At 42.2% G+C, this 16,051-nt stretch overlaps 1 protein-coding gene across 3 annotated transcripts in view; it reads left to right on the forward strand.

The window, feature by feature from the left end:
* The first annotated feature begins 3,862 nt into the window (after window positions 1-3,862).
* The window catches only part of CAST (calpastatin), a 128,945-nt gene continuing 116,756 nt past the window's right edge, over window positions 3,863-16,051 (forward strand). For all 3 annotated transcript variants that reach the window (XM_064274272.1, XM_064274275.1, XM_064274281.1), the window contains exon 1: window positions 3,863-4,059. In XM_064274272.1, the coding sequence (XP_064130342.1) occupies window positions 3,985-4,059 (75 nt within the window). In that variant the 5' untranslated portion in view covers window positions 3,863-3,984. The remainder of the gene's footprint in view (window positions 4,060-16,051) is intronic.

Raw genomic sequence — 16,051 nt, forward strand, 5'->3', positions numbered from 1 at the left:
AGATGTTGAAAGGAGACGAGGACCTTCCCCCAGAGCCAACAAAGACAGAAGGCCTTCCCCTGGAGCTGGCACCCTGAATTTGGACTTCTAGCCTCCTAAACTGTGAGAGAATAAATTTCTGTTTGTTAAAGCCATCCACTTGTTGTATTTCTGTTATAGCAGCACTAGATAATTAACACAGGTTCCAATACATATATTAGAGGGGACACAATTCAATCCATAGCACAGGGGATATCTGATACCCTTTTGCCTGTTGACATATGTGGCAATATTTTTCTCAGTTTTAATATCACTAGAAAAAAACTAGAAAATGAAATTTTTATTTTCCCTTTATTTCTAACCACTCTTAGCAATCCACAGTTGTGAAGTTGTTGTTTCTATGTATCCAGATAGTAGTATTAACAGCATGGCTGCTCTGTGTGTGAAACAAATTATTCTTCAGTGACTCCTCTTGGAGGTAAACATTTGTAAAAGGGAGCGAAATCTAATTAAATGAGTAATATTTGCAAACGTAATGTTCTGTTATATAACAATTTGAGAGCATACTTTCACAATATTTATTCTCTCTTCAATTCTATTTGCAAAGTTTTATGGTGTTATATTGAGCCCTTGTGGTGCAGTGGTTAACAGCTTGGCTGCTAACCAAAAGGTTGGCACTTTGGATCCACCAGTTGCTCCTTGGAAGCCCTATGGGGCAGTTCTATTCTGTCCTATAGGATCTCTGTGAGTCAGAAACAACTCGATGGCAATGGGTTTGATTTTTTTGGTATGGTGTTACATAGTGTTGAGGAATTTAGTGGATGTGATAAGATACTCAGTCCCTCCCCCCAGCTCCTGGGAGTGGGCCAGCAGACTGCTCTCATCTGTCGGTCCCCTTTGCCGATTGCCACTGCTTAAGAGAACCACCTCCTCTAGAGTCACCCCCCACCCTGACTAACCACATCTAATGACTGGTTAAAGCAGATGTATAAGAATTCAGTTCTCCTCAACCAGTACAAATCTGAAGGTTTATCCTATTTCATAACTCCCCTCAAGGTTGTCTGAGGCTTCTATTGGGTCTGCATCCCAGGTCAAAATTCTCCCTTTGCCTAATTCCTTCCCTTTCAACAGGCTTGATCCCAAAGGCACTCACTAGTAAACATCTGACAAGGAGCTATGAACTCAGTCCTTGTTGGTCCACAGAGACAAGAAGCAGGAAATTTTGTCATTCTAAAGAACAAAGCCTGAAGGTATTTTGCAGGTGATCTACTATCAGCAGGAAAATGGGACATAAAAAAAGGGATGCAAAATAAAACCTCAGGGCCTAACTGTAGCTATATGTGTGACTAAAGTTCTTGTTTGGTAGCAGTGGTAACACATCTGGTTGCCATGAGTAGGAATCTACTCGACAGCAGCTAACAACAACAGCAGTGGTAGTGAAGAACTACTTCTTGGGCTATTCATTCTCTCTTCTCCTCTTCCTCTGTGCCTCCATCCTTCATTCTTTCCCATGCTCCCCACCCCCATCCACCATCAATACACAAACTTGGTATGATCTGAGAAGCACAGCAAAGCTCCTGTGGTCTACATAGTCTTCCACTGGCTAACATGTCTTTCTCTGCTCTAAGCACAGAATACTACCACGAAAGCCCTTCTTTTGGATAATTCAACAGTCAAGAATGAAACAAACTCCTATTAAGATATACGCATGCTACCTGGGAAGGAAGAGGCGCTCAGAGTTCTAGCTTTGCCTATTTACAAAGACTCTTTTTTTTTTTATTATCTCTGTCTCTATTTCTTTCTTTTACTCAGGAAAACATCACTGGAAAATGGAAAACATGGCTGAGAGAAGATGGTGGACAGGTCTGGTAATTTTCAGTGCATTTGCTCAGCAGATGATAGGTTGACGGATAGATTGATCACTCTAGAACATGGATCCTCAGCTCCAGCCAGGTGAGTGGGGTCCTCTTATCTCCTGAATTGCCCATACCACTTCTCCTTCTGTTTGCATCCCACCATTCTCCAGCCCACTCAAGCCCTCCTTTCCCTTCCTATAGTAAGCAAAATTCATGGAACCCCAATCTCCCTAAGCACATTTATACTTATTCACACACACTGTTTCTTTAAACATCACCCAAATCATCATGCCTTACAAATACTGTGTCACTCAGCTAAACTTTAAGTCCCTGAAAAACCAAGAAAACCAAACCCATTGCCAGCCAGTCAATTCCAGCTCATAGCGACCCTACAGAACAGAGTAGAACTACCACCTAAGGTTTCCAAGGAGGGGCTGGTAGATTCAAACTGTAGGTAGACCTTTTGGTTAGCAGAGGAGCTCTTAACCACTATGCCACCAGGGCCCCAAGTGCCTGTAAGGAGTGTGTATTTTTAATCTTTGCATCTTCCCTTTATGATTCCTTTCAAAGTGCTTTAGATTGAAGGCTCTCAAGAAATATATAACTACTTGGGAACTGTTCTTCCAGAATTTGAATAATGTATGTCAAGGATCTAAAACCTGGATCTAAGAGATCTAAACTCCCTCTCAAGGAAATGATTTCAATTTCAGGAGAAGATCCCTGCCTATCACCTCACCCTTATAGTTTATAAGTTTGTTTAAATGACTGTAGTGATTTTGGTCACAATCATAAAAGCATTTTTTTCACACTTGTTAAATTTTTCCCCATTTGGAGTGTAACTGGTACCATCAATCAATTTTTCCTGAAAGAATATCCATAGTCCCCATTTTTAAGTTTCACTTTCATGAATAAATTCCTGCACTGCAGCCCATTTATTGGAAATAGGAGATAAACACATAGTAAGTAGAACCTTTAAAAGGAAATGCATTTATACTACCCCTCCCTCCCTCATTAAGAATGCTGCTGGCCTGTCCCTACTTGAGGAAAGGGAAGTCAGGATCCCTAAAAAAGAGAGGGTAAGGGGGGGGGGGGAATGCAAGAATTCAGTTCTGCCAAGCTCCATAGCACAACAAATATTTCCTTATATTCTGGCCTCTCTCTCGTCAACTGTCAACTACACAGAGGGGTGACCCCGCGCCCCAAGTGGCAATGCCATTGCTGTAGAACAGGTTTCTCTGTCAGGTCCGATGAACCGGCAGCAACCGTACGGTGGGGATCTCTCCAGAGAAGTGTTTTCTAGTCGAACTTTCTAGCTAAATTTCACCTCCAACCCCAAACCAGGAAGTGCTGTTTAAGATGAGCCAAAGGCAAAAGCAGTCCACTCTCAGAAACAAAACTAACCAGACTACAGAAAGACTAGGAATTTCAGTTTGGGGTTGTGTTCTGGTTTGGATTGTAACCTACGATATTCTTCTCATAAAACAATAGTAAGCTTTTCTAGATTGCCAAAAAAAGGGAAAATGACAAAACATACACAGGCGCTCTCTCAGGCGCGCGCGCACACACACACACACACACACACACACACCACACACACTCGCAAACCTATTTGTTTTTGTTATCCACTTCTTTATCTAGACAGTCCAGGCTTGGGCCAGATTTGAGTTGGTAGATTCTTCTCTCAGATAACGTAAAGCAGAGCCGATTGCAGAAAAGGTGTCTAATTCTCGACGTTCTTATGGAGGAAGAGGGGCTAGGCGTAGAAGAGCCACGCCCGGGTCCCGCTCTCCCATTGCACAACAAGTCCAAGAAAGCGCCGGTCGATCTCCAGCCCCTCCTCTCTCTCCGACCCACGAGCAACCGAGCAGCCCGGGGGGCGGGGAGGGTCACTGGGTGAAGAGAAGGGGTGGAGGGTATTAAATTTCAGGCCACCAGTCCGGGACAGCTACAGCAGCCCGCAGCCACGAGCGGGCAGGAAGGGGAGGGCCCTGGGTGCTGAGAGTGAACCCCCGCCCGGGAGCGGGGCTGGGTCGGAAAAGCTGCCTCACGGGTGTGCGCTCCGGCCCCTCCGCTTCACTCCCTCCCTCCCGGGCCTCCCTTCCAGTCTGCGCTGCGCCCTGTCCGAGGCAGCGCCCGCTGCCGCCTCACCATGTCCCAGCCCGGCCAGAAGCCCACCGCCTCCCCGCGGCCCCGGCGCGCCGCGGCGGCCCACCACACCAAGGAGGTGAGTGGCGCTCCTCCCAGAGCCGCAGGGCTGGGTGCTAGGGAGACCCCGGCCCCAGAGTAACGGGCCGCCTCCCAGGGGCAGGGCCGGGCCTGCCGCACCTTGTGCTCTTTGCCCTCCCTCCCGGGAATGGAAGAGCTCAGGGCTCAGTGCCCACCGTGGGGCAGGTGGACGGAGGTGGCCTGGGATTCTCCGGCTTGGGCCAAGTGTCATGGGCGTGGCGCGGACCGGCTAGGGGGCCCGCTGTGAGAAAAGTTGGCTGGTGAGATTTGGGTGGAATGAGGATGTGAATGAAGGAGGAATAAACCTCTTTTGGGACCCCCAGAGTGGGTAGGGTGGTCTAATTGGACACCGGGATCTCGTCTTCCGTGTACAGTTCGGACTGCAAGGCGTGGCTGCCTGGAGAAATAACACAGCTTCCCGGACCAGCCCTGAGCCAAACCGGGCGGGGCGGGGGCGGGCTGGTGGGGGCGGGGCCCGAAGTAGGCTCCACCCCCGTGGCCGCCTACCTGGCAACTGCCGGAAAACCCGAGCTCAATGCCAGCCAAGACCCGGGCTGGTAGAGTGTGGTCCTCGCGCCGGCCGCAGTGCATCCAGCGCTCTTACCTGGTCCTTCCTCGCGCTGCTCGGAAGCGAACCGGTTCTCGCCATGGCATTCGCAAGCTGGTGGTACAAAAAGATGGTAAATAGCAGCGGTCGTGTCTGGGGCAAGACTGGGAACCGAGTGTGTTTGCTTTGCTTTAAGCTTTTGGATGTGTGGACGAGGTATTTTCCCGGGCTTGGCTGAGAAAGGGTGGGAGCCGGGTGCGACCTCCCTCGCAGACCTTTAGTTCAGGCTCCGGGAGTGGCAGGAGGCGCACCCTCCTGTGGTATGTGAGTGGGAGCGTGCCCCGGCGTGTGAGTTGGTGCACAACGAGGCAACACGTTCGTCGCGCGCTCACAAGTTGAATGGAACAGGAATTGGAGTTGCAGGAATTCCGTCACTGGACACGGACCCTTGCTGAGACAGAGAGAGAGGGAGATCCTCCGTACTTTATTACTTTGGATAAGGACAAAGATGTTCCATTTGTATAGTGCATTGAGTGGGTGTACTACTAAGTAGTAGTGATATCTAGTCAAGCTGGTACTTGTAATCTTTTGGAACCAGGAAGCATGATTTAACGTTAGATTGCTTTCCAAAATAATAATGATAATAACTGTGCTGACAGAGTCAAAAGATTTATGCCCTATTGATTTGTGGTGAGAATTAAAATTAATTGTGTACACCTCTCTCTCAGCGTGTGGTTTTGGAAAAAGCAAGGATGGTATGATCAGACACTCTTTGGACCTAGAAAACCTTCTGGAATCAGGAAACTGCCACTTATCAGTCAATGACCATTAATTGAGTATCTACCATGTGTCAGGCAGTGTTCAAGCATCCTAGTACACCTCAGAGAGCAAGACAGAGCCCCGTTCCCAAAGGGCAACGTTTTTGAACCTTTCTGCGTATCTGTAAAGTGGCGGTGAAAATACACAGCGTAAGGATGGGTGAGAACTAATTAGATTGTGTGAAAATGCCAGACACATACACTTTTAAAAACCCCTGATACTTCTTCCTAAATGTTTTCGGTGACTTTCCTCTGCATTGTTAGTCTAGCATCTTACTGATGTGCTGAGAGAAATGTTTCCTCTTGAGTTACTTATTATTGTCCTACGAGTCCTATCAAAATACACCATGTGAGTATCTACAAATATGGATGGTTAGTGACTCTGAGTTGACTTCAGACTTCTTCCAAACTCATGATTCTCTAAAGAAAATTATGCTGGGCTATTTGGATGAAAATAATTTAAATCTGTTGCTTTTAACCCTGTTAAATTTAAGCGTAGTTTGACGTTTTTGCTATAACCTCTCTTAGAATGCAGTTTTGGAACTATTATGAAAACTTTTTGCTTGTAGGACCCTTCTAGAATTAACAGCATGCCTCTGATCAAGTTTTGGCTTTTTCCAGACCAGCCATATCCAGCAGGAATATAGTGTGAAGCACATACGGGATTTTAAATTTCCTAGTAGCCACATTAACAAAAGGAAAAAGAAACAGGTGAAATTAATGCTAATATAGTTTATGTACCCCTTCACTTCCTAAGGAAACCCTGGTGGCGTAGTGGTTAAGTGCTATGGCTGCTAACCAAAGGGTTGGCGGTTCAAATCCACCAGGCGCTCCTTGGAAACTATGGGGCAGTTCTACTCTGTCCTATAGGGTCGCGATGAGTTGGAATCGACTTGACGGAACTGGGTTTGGTTTTTTTTGTTTTCACTTCCCAAATATTATTTCAACATGCAATCAAAGTACAAATTATTGCTAGTAGTTTAATTCTTTTTTTCTTATTAATACTTTAAAATCCAATGTGTACCTTACACATAGGGCGCATCTGAATTTGTACTTGCCTATTTGAAGTGCTCTAAAGCCGCAAATGGTTAATGGCTACAGTATTAGTACAGTTCTAGATCATCAGTTCTTAACTTTTTTATTTTTATTTTTTTTAAGGTGAGGGAGGTTTGTGATCACAGACCATTTTTAGAATCAAATGAAGATTTACGGACCATTTTCCCACATACACACAATTTCCCACATTCCCATATAGCTTTAGAGAATTCAGAGATTCCCTAGAAGTTTACCCAGAAATCTACAAGTCCCTGGGGATATATCTATATTTATATCTATATATATTAGCTTAAAGGTAGTTGTAAAGCTTTTCAAATAAGTTTTCATTAAAAGAAAATGATACACCTTGAAGAGTAGAACTTTAAAATCGTGCTAATAGGATTTCCATCCTAAAACCACCTTCAGGAAAAAAAATAATAAAGATGGCCTGCTTAGAATACATATATATATAAGATTTACCAGATATAGATAAATAGGATTTATCATATATATATCTGTAAATCCTATAATTAAAATACCTTTAGTAGAATCTTTTAAATACTGAAAAAGATTGTGAATGACCTACTTTAAAAATTCAGGCAGAATCAAATAATAAAATGATTTAAAGATGTACCTAAGATGTTTGTTTAAGGGAGTGCCATCTATAAAGCTAATAAGTGAAACATTTCAATGTATATTTCCACACTGGGTATCATTGATACTGCTGATCTTATTTTTTGAAGAATTATGTTGTCAGAGTTAAAAAACAGAACCTTTGAAATGCTAGATTTGAAGTACATCCGATAAACATCATAATGATGAAGCATGAATGAGTGTAAATTTGATTTAAGCCCATAATCACATTTCCAAGTCATAAGTTGATTCAATTAAGCCATGTTAATTAAAGGTGTTTCTTAGTCTAATTAGACCCATGGCCCCAGTGGCAGCATGATCAAGGCACCCAGTCATTTGGGAGGCCTGGTCATTGCAGCCAGCCTGGGAGGAGTGCTGCAAGCCTTCCCTGGCAGGACAGACCACTTGGCTACCATGAATTTTAGGAGTAAGGAATGCAAAATTAGAGGGTCTTCAGAAAAGGCACAGGCTTTTGGATGGTAGGGAGGGTCAAGGTTAGAATATAGCTTTCCTCTTTTAGTTGGCAACCCCTGAGTTTGTTTGCTCCCCGTTGCAGATGAGCTTTTTAAACAAAGAATAACATCTGATGATATTTTTACTCAGTTTTGACACTTCCCAGAAAGTTAATTTTATTCTACAAGTGATTTTTAAAGAATGATGCAGGTATTTGGGGGGGGAAACAGTGGGTGGTCATTTGAGATTCGTAGGTGATTGGTTGGGTAATTAGTTCTGCGTAAATTGTCTGGGTGGAACACAGGACTGTTCTAAACAGACCATCTATCTTTATCATTTTTTTCCCCTTGAGGTGTTTTTAAGATGGAAATCCTATTAATGTGATTCTAAAATTCTGCTGTCCAAGTTGTGCCATTTTCTTTTAATGAAAACTTATCTAAAAAGCTTTACAGCTACCATTAAAGAAAAAATATATATATATACGATGGAGGTGTCTTCCAGTTAATAAAAATGCAAAAATGTCTCTATCCAATGAATACTGTTTATATTCAAGTTGCCTGCTGGGATGGGCAAGTCAGTTAACCCAGGAGAAAAAAAGACCTATGGTTAGTTTCCGGAAAATGCATGGGATTCATTTTGACTCTAGATGATTCTGCGGGCTCATTAGTAAGAGTGAATTGGAAAAGGCCAAAGATATTCACATTTCTTTATTGTCCACCTACTACGTGTCAGTTTCCATGCAGAGTTTTTTAGACACAAAAGTTGTTCAGATGGTCCTTACCTGGTCTTCTCTTGCATTTTTCGTAGATAAAACCGAACTATATCCTTACAGCACTGTAATAGCAATGAAGCAGCTATGTGAATTCACAAATCTCCCTTGACTTAACAGAAGAACTCAAAAAACCTTGCTGCAGGTGGATCCCAGAAGCTACACTGTGGTGGTTACACAGTAAATGCTACCTCTGAAGACAGGACAAAGGCGTGTACTCTTACAGTGCACCTTGGCATGTTCTCAGAATCTTAAAGTGTTAGTAAAAAGCATACTTGGGGTTCAGTGAAGCATAGGAGTTTAAGAATTATAGTTCTGCCCCACCCTTAATATGTATCTTCTATTATATGAGAAGGAAACCCTGGTGGCGTAGTGGTTAAGTGCTACGGCCGCTAACCAAAGGGTTGGCAGTTCGAATCCACCAGGCGCTCCTTGGAAACTCTGTGGGGCAGTTTTACTCTGTCCTGTAGGGTCGCTATGAGTTGGAATCAACTCGACAGCATTGGGTTTGGTTTTTGGTTATTATAGGAGAATGCCAAAGATAGTTATTCATATACTTTTACATTTTGGTAATAATATTTGTAGAAGGGCAGAAAGGTATCATGTAGTGAAAGCCAGGCCTTCTATTTTCTTACATTTCTATAATCATCATTCTCCCTGTAGCATCTAGCACATAGTGGGTACTCACTGAGGATTTTTTTTTCCTTTGAATAAATAAACCTGCCTCTTGTATTAGCCTTCCTAATGAGTTTGAGGTTTTCAGTATTGAAACTGAGTAAATTGGTTAGAATATTGCCTTTGGGTGATACAGGGGAGACACATACTCTTGAAATAAGGGGATTATAAAATTTTTAAAACTTATTAGGAAAATTTTTACATGTACACAGAAGAAGAGAGAATAATATAATGAGCTCCCCATGTACCCGACACCAATAATGATCAACATTTTGCCTGTCTTGTTTAATTTTTCCAACCCCCACCCCCACCAACACATACGCACACACAAAGTATTTTAAAGCATGGGAATTATAAATTTTACTGTCATCCCTGTGACCAACTTGCTGTAGATTGTTTGGAAAATGAATAATCTATCCCCTTGTACTTTATTTCCTAGGCTGTAATATGGAGATGGAGCCCTGGTGGTGTAGTGGTTAAGAACTATGTCTGCTAACGGAAAGGTCAGCAGTGTGAATCCACCAGCCGCTCCTTGGAAACTCTATGGGGCAGTTCTGCTCTGTTCTTTAGGGTCACTATGAGTTGGAATTGACTCAATGGCAATGGGTTTGGTTTTCTGGAATATGGAAATGCAAGACTAATATAATGAAGTCATGAGATAAAGTACTGAACAAAAACTTATCAGATGGACCTGGTTCCTTTGTATTAAGGAAGGCGAAAAAAAGAATTCTTCTACCGTGATGTTTACAGCCTTGGAAAATGAAACCTTCAAACCTTCGTTTAATTCTCATATTCATTTTACTGTCTCATAATGTGCCAAAATCAGATCGATGTCAGAGAAGAAGGGAGTGAGATAACTTTGTGTTCTTAAGATGAATTAGGCAATGGGCCAGATTCTTCATTAACATTAGCTGGTTTCATAAATATGCTAATCTTTGAGGCAGGTACCATTGACCCAATTTTACTAGGAGAAAACTGAAAGGTTAAATTATTTACCAAGGTGTTATGGATTGAATTGTGTCCCCCCAAAAATACGTGATTCCCAGTATTGTGTGGTTGTCCTCCATTTTGTGATTGTAATTATATGTTGAGAGGATTCGGGTGGGATTGTAACACCACCCTTACTCAGGTCACCTCCCTGATCCAGTGTAAAGGGAGTTTCCCTGGGATATGGCCTGCACCACCTTTTATCTCTCAAGAGATAAAAGGAAAGTGAAGCAAGCAGAGAGTTGGGGACCTCATACCACCAAGAAAGAAGCACCGGGAGCAGAGCACATCTTTTAGACCTGGGATTCCTGCGCAGAAAAGCTCCTGGTCCAGGGGAAGACTGACAAGAAAGACCTTCCTCCACAGCCCACAAAGAAAGAAAGCCTTCCCCTGGAGCTGACGCCCAGAATTTGGACTTGTAACCTACTAGACTGTAAGAAAATAAATTTCTCTTTGTTAAAGCCATCCTCTTGTGGTATTTCTGTTATAGCATTACTGGATAACTTAGACACAAGGTCACAGAGCTTTACAGACCATTCTTTTTCTGCCTTATCAGGGTATATCAGTCAGAGTCAACCATAGGACTGAAACCATTTTGAGTATTTAAAACAAATGGACTGTAATGCAGGGAGTTGGTTACACAGGTAACTGAAGAGTCTGGGAAACCAGCAGGGGAGGTGAGGTAACCCAGAGATTGGAAATTGCAAGCAGGAGCCTTGGTGGGGCAGTGGTTAAGCGCTTGGTGGCTAACAGAAGGGTTGGTAGTTCCAACCCAGCAGCCACTCCTTGGGAGAAAGATATGGCAGTCTGCTTCCATAAAGATTTACAACCTTGGAAACCCTATGGGATAGTTCTACTCTGACCTATGTGGTGGCTATGAGTCAGAATCAGCTCAATGGCAATGGGTTTTTGAGGCTACCAACCCTAGGCTGGAGGGAAGGAGGGCGGAGCAGTGCTACCAGGGTCACCTGTGGAGGGAGGAACCACAGCTGGCCTATAGGAGACCCTACTGAAGAGCCCCGAGAGACAGAGAGTAGGGGGGAAATACTGCTCTTTCCTCTCCTCTACCCCCTCAATTCCAGCCTCCTGCCAGAACCTCCCATTGGCCAAACCCAGCCTGAGCCCATTCATCAAGGGATCCTGGGAAATCAAGCCAGTAAGACACCCCCTGCCCCTTCACCCACCAAATAGGGAAAGGGCAAGGAATCCTGAGAGCAGGCAGGGCCAGGGCCTGGACTCAGGGAGAGTGTTTTGAAACTGAACTAGCTTTACATCTTGGTCCTTCTGCTTATTCACTGAATACTTTTGAAATAAGTGTCCTGTTTTAGCAAGTACAATACATACAAGGATAGATTTTTGGGATTTCATAGGAAATATCAGTTTGGACATTAATCTTGTCTCTTAATCTTTCAAGCTGTTTTCTCAGTTTCTTTCTCTCCCAACTAGCTTACTGACCTGAAAGAGTAAAATAACTCAGGAAACATTTAGAGGTTTGTATAAATGAAATCATCCAATCAAGAATTATTTGTCACGCCCCCACCACAGGACTAGAAAAAAAAGACTAATTTACCATCTGGTTGGGAAAGCAAGATATACATTTATGAAGCAATTAGTTAGTTTTAGTAAACCAGAGAATATATAATAAAATGCTAATTTGTTTGCTTTGCTAAAAACAGAGAGACTTGTGCAGATATGAAGATATGCTGTGCCATTAATAGGCAAGGCTGAGAATTAGTCAGGAAATGCTGGTATGAACACAGGGCACTGTGCTCCTTCACTGAGCAATCAGTTTACCCAGGAGGTAAACTGATTGCTCAGAGCCGCCCCAGCCTGCCTGACCCGGGAGACTCCCATGGGGCCGACTCAGTGAGGTGGTTTCAAGAGCACAAATTTCCACTTGCTGTCATGGTGCCCACAGATTCTCCTCCAAAACCAGTGGTTCCCAATCCTGGCTGCATATTAGAATCAATAGGGATAAAAAAAAAGATCATGCCTAGGCCCCACCCCAGACAAACTAAATCTAAATTCCTGGGTGGGGTTCTGGCGTGTGCGTGTGTGCTTCCAAAAGCACCCCAGAGATTGCGGAGCTTCATGAAGGAGGGAACCCACTGCTAACCTGAGGGCTTTCTGACGTGCGTGAGCCCCTGGGACAAGGCTTTCTCAGCATCTGTGCTGGTGGAATGATAGAAGTGAGCTGCGTGCACTAGAAGAGTCCAGAGGGCACCAAGATAACCTTTTATTGCTTTATGATTTTACTACAGCTGTTTTTTTATCCCTGGATGTACAAATGTTGATCCCTCTGGCCTTGTCCCTGAGCTGGAAAAGGAAAATTTTTTGAATTGCTTTCAAATAACCTTTACTAGTTTTAAAAAATCAGCTTTATTGAGATAGAATTCACATACCATACAGTACACTCATTTCTCATTTAAAGTATACAATTCAATATTTCTTTAGTGTATTCACTGCACGTCACAACCATCACCGCAATCTAGTTTTAGAACATTTTCACCACTCCCCCTCCTCCCGAAACCTCCCACTTTTTCTGTTTTTTTAATAAAGCGAAAGGCATTTCAGAAGCACGCTAGCATTTGGAACTTTTTCACAGTTGGATTTGGACTTGCAAAAACCCAGTTTATCTGCCTTCTCTCTTGTACGTGTAGAAGTTTGTTTGATTTTATCTTATTTTGTGTGGCATATACCTTTGTGTGTGTATCTGGGTAACTGTAGGCAAGGTGCCCAAATGCTCCAAAGCCAAAGCCTAGCCCTAGCCTTAGGCCTTAGCTGGCTGAGACTGCAGGCTCCAAGCCTTCTTGCTCTAGCTTTGTTGATTTCCTGACAGCTTTATGGGTTTGCTGTGACAGAAGAATTTAGGTATATAGATGCTATCACCTAGAACTGGGACAAAGGAAAGCTATACTTGCCAAATATACAGTGATGCCAGGGGAAGTGGAGGGCAGTCTGGAAAATTATGACTTTCTGAGGGAAAACAGGAAAGCTTCTTGTTTTTTCTTTGCCCCTGAGCTCCTATAGTACTTACCTCCTCATGCCTAATCTTAGCTCCTATGTTATTTCCTGTCTTCTGTGGCCTTGTCTTCCCAGTGAAAATCTTTATTACCTGAGGGCTGGGATCCTGCCCTTCCTGTCTTTAGCCTCCTCCCCAGCTACTTGTGCAGGATGGATTTTATAAGTATTGTGCGTTTGATTAATTTTATAAAACAAGTCAAGTTTAGATTTTAAAAAAAAGCCCAAACCTATTGAGGTTGAGTCGACTCTGACTCATAGTGGCCCTATAGGACAGAGGAGAACTGCCCCACAGAGTTTCCAAGAAGGGCCTGGTGGATTTGAACTGCCAACCTTTTGGTTAGCAGATATAGCGCTTAACCACTACACCACCTGGGTTTCCAAGTTTAGATTAGGAAGTTTTTTTTCTGTGTGTGTGTTGTGTTTTCACTGGGTTGAGACTTTCTTGTTAAAAATCACAAGATCCCAGCTAGCTTTTCACTAGATCTAGAGTAGCCCAGTCTCTGGCCCACAGGTAATAATTCTAATTCTCACCTTTTGGGTTCTCAGTTTCTTTATCCATAAAACAAGATGACACTGTGTATTGCATTGAGTTACTGTGGGGATTAAGTGAGGTCACTTAGATGAAATGCATAGCACGGGGCCTAGCACAGAGTTCCTGGGTGGCACAAGGGTTAAGGGCTCAACTACTAATTGAAAGATTAGGGGTTCAAATCCACCCAGAGACACCTTGAAAGAAAGATGTGGCAATCAACTTCCAAAAGATCACGGCCATTGAAAACCCTGTGGAGCACAGTTTTGCTCTGACATATATGAGGTTTCCATGAATTGGAGTTGACTCAATGGCAACTGGTTTGGTTTTGTTGGTTTTGGGGCCTAGCACAGAACGGGTGCTTAAGAAGTGTTCATTTCTTTTCCCTCATACAGGAAAACCACCCCACTGGTTTATCAGTTAGTTTTGTGGTTCAGTTCTCTTCCCTTTTCCATGCTCCTCTCACCTCTCCCCACCTTACAAGTTCCCCACAAAGTAGTGGTAAACAAAGTTTTCTCTCCTCAGTTTTAGAAAGACTGCTTCAAGTTCCTAAATTGGACCAAATTTGACATGTATCATTCCCAAATATTTCATTCCACCAGCTCAGTTATGTGGAAAGTGCTCAATTATACCTGTAAATTTCAGTATCAGGCCCTTTGAATCTCCCTCAGTGAACGAATATAAATAATTTTACATCATTAATAGACAGCTGAATATTAGATAATATTCAATGGTTCATTTATAAAGTTGCTATTTACTGGATATTGAATGACGTTAGAGAATTCTTGTTAACCCTCTTAGGGTGATAATGGTGTTGGAATTATATGGGAAAATGTCCTTAATTTAAGGAGATGCATGGTAACATTCTAGAGGTGAAGATTCATGCAATTACTTTCAAATACAAGTTGTATAGACATAGAATTAGATAGATAGGTAACACAAATATGGCAAAATATGGTAACAAATGTTAATAGTTGTTGAATCTAAGTGGTAGGAATATGGACATTATATCCTTTCAGCTTTTTGGTGTTTGAATATTTTCATTAAAAAATCTGGGTTAAAAATAAAGTGGAAAAATATAACTCATGGAATTCTCAAAAAATATTGCCATTTGACTCTAAGTAATTTTTATGTCACTGTACTTTTGTATATTGTAAAAATTCCTATTGAGAGCAAATATTTCTTTTAAAGATTCACAAAATACTCGCTTCTAACAATACACAATTTTTAAATTGTCGTTATAACTTAACATTTTTAAAACATTCATTACATATACCCCTCCCACACAATTATATGGAGCCTACATAATATGACCCCCTGTACATATATGGGATGCTGGTATGGCACAGTGGTTAAGAGTTTGGCTGCTAACCAAAAGGTTGGAAGTTCGAATCCACCAGCCGATCCTGGAAAATCCTAGGGGGCAGTTCTCTGTTGTATGAGTCAGAATCGACTATACATCAGTAGATTTTTTTTTATCTATAGCAGCCCTGGTGGCACAGTAGTTAAGATAAGAGCATGTCTGCTAACCACAAAGTGTCAGCAGTTCAAATCCACCAGCTGCTCGTTGGAAGCTCTACGGAGCAGTTCTACTCTGTCTGTAGGGTCACCATGAGTCAGAAGTAACTCAATGGAAACAGGTTTATACATTCAGATACGTACATACATATATATATATATATATACACACACTTTAAAGTGGCTCCTTTTCTTTTAAAAGATTCATTAATTACTACTGATTGTCATCAACTATGTACAAACCCTTGACTAGAACATCTAGGTAAAATAATATCTTAAATCAAGCCTGTAGGGGGTTTCATTCACTAAGTTATTACAGCTTGGCTGCTTTTCTCTACATTCCACTCACTAATCCACGATTAAGGAGCCCCAGTCGCACAGTGGTTAAGCGCTTGGCTGCTAATCAAAAGGTCTGTGGTCCGAACCCACCAGCTGCTCCGTGGGAGAAAGATGTGGCAGCCTGCTTCCGTAAATATTACAGCCTTGGAAACCCTATGGGGCAGTTCTTCTCTGTCCTATAGGGTTTTTATGAGTTGGAATTGACTTGATGGCAATGGGTTTAGTTTTTTTTTTTTTTTTTTTAGCTTAATCCATGATAGTGTTTCTTTTTGGAATTATCCATTTGTGAAAGTGATTTCTTGCTAGTTTTTCATAAAAAGAACTATTAAGACCATTTTTTAACTAGCATGTCTGTTGATATGAGTGGCAGATAATAGATTTTAAGTCAGAAAACTTGGTTTCGACCTTTTTCCCATTTACTAGTTTTGTGCCTTTGTGTAAAACACAAAATGACTCTTATTCTTAGTTTTCTCATATATAAAATCACTTGAGCCTCTTTTTTGGGTATAAATAAGAATATGTATGAAAGCGCTTATAAATAGATATAAATTATTATAATTATTGTCACTTTTCTTAATTAAAAAATTTAACTGATCTACATATTCAGGTTGTGATTCTGCTCCAGGGAACAAAATGGTATTTTATATTTTGGTTTAACTGAGG

This window comes from Loxodonta africana, chromosome 2 (assembly GCF_030014295.1).
Source record: "Loxodonta africana isolate mLoxAfr1 chromosome 2, mLoxAfr1.hap2, whole genome shotgun sequence".
NCBI classification, from domain to species: domain Eukaryota; kingdom Metazoa; phylum Chordata; class Mammalia; order Proboscidea; family Elephantidae; genus Loxodonta; species Loxodonta africana.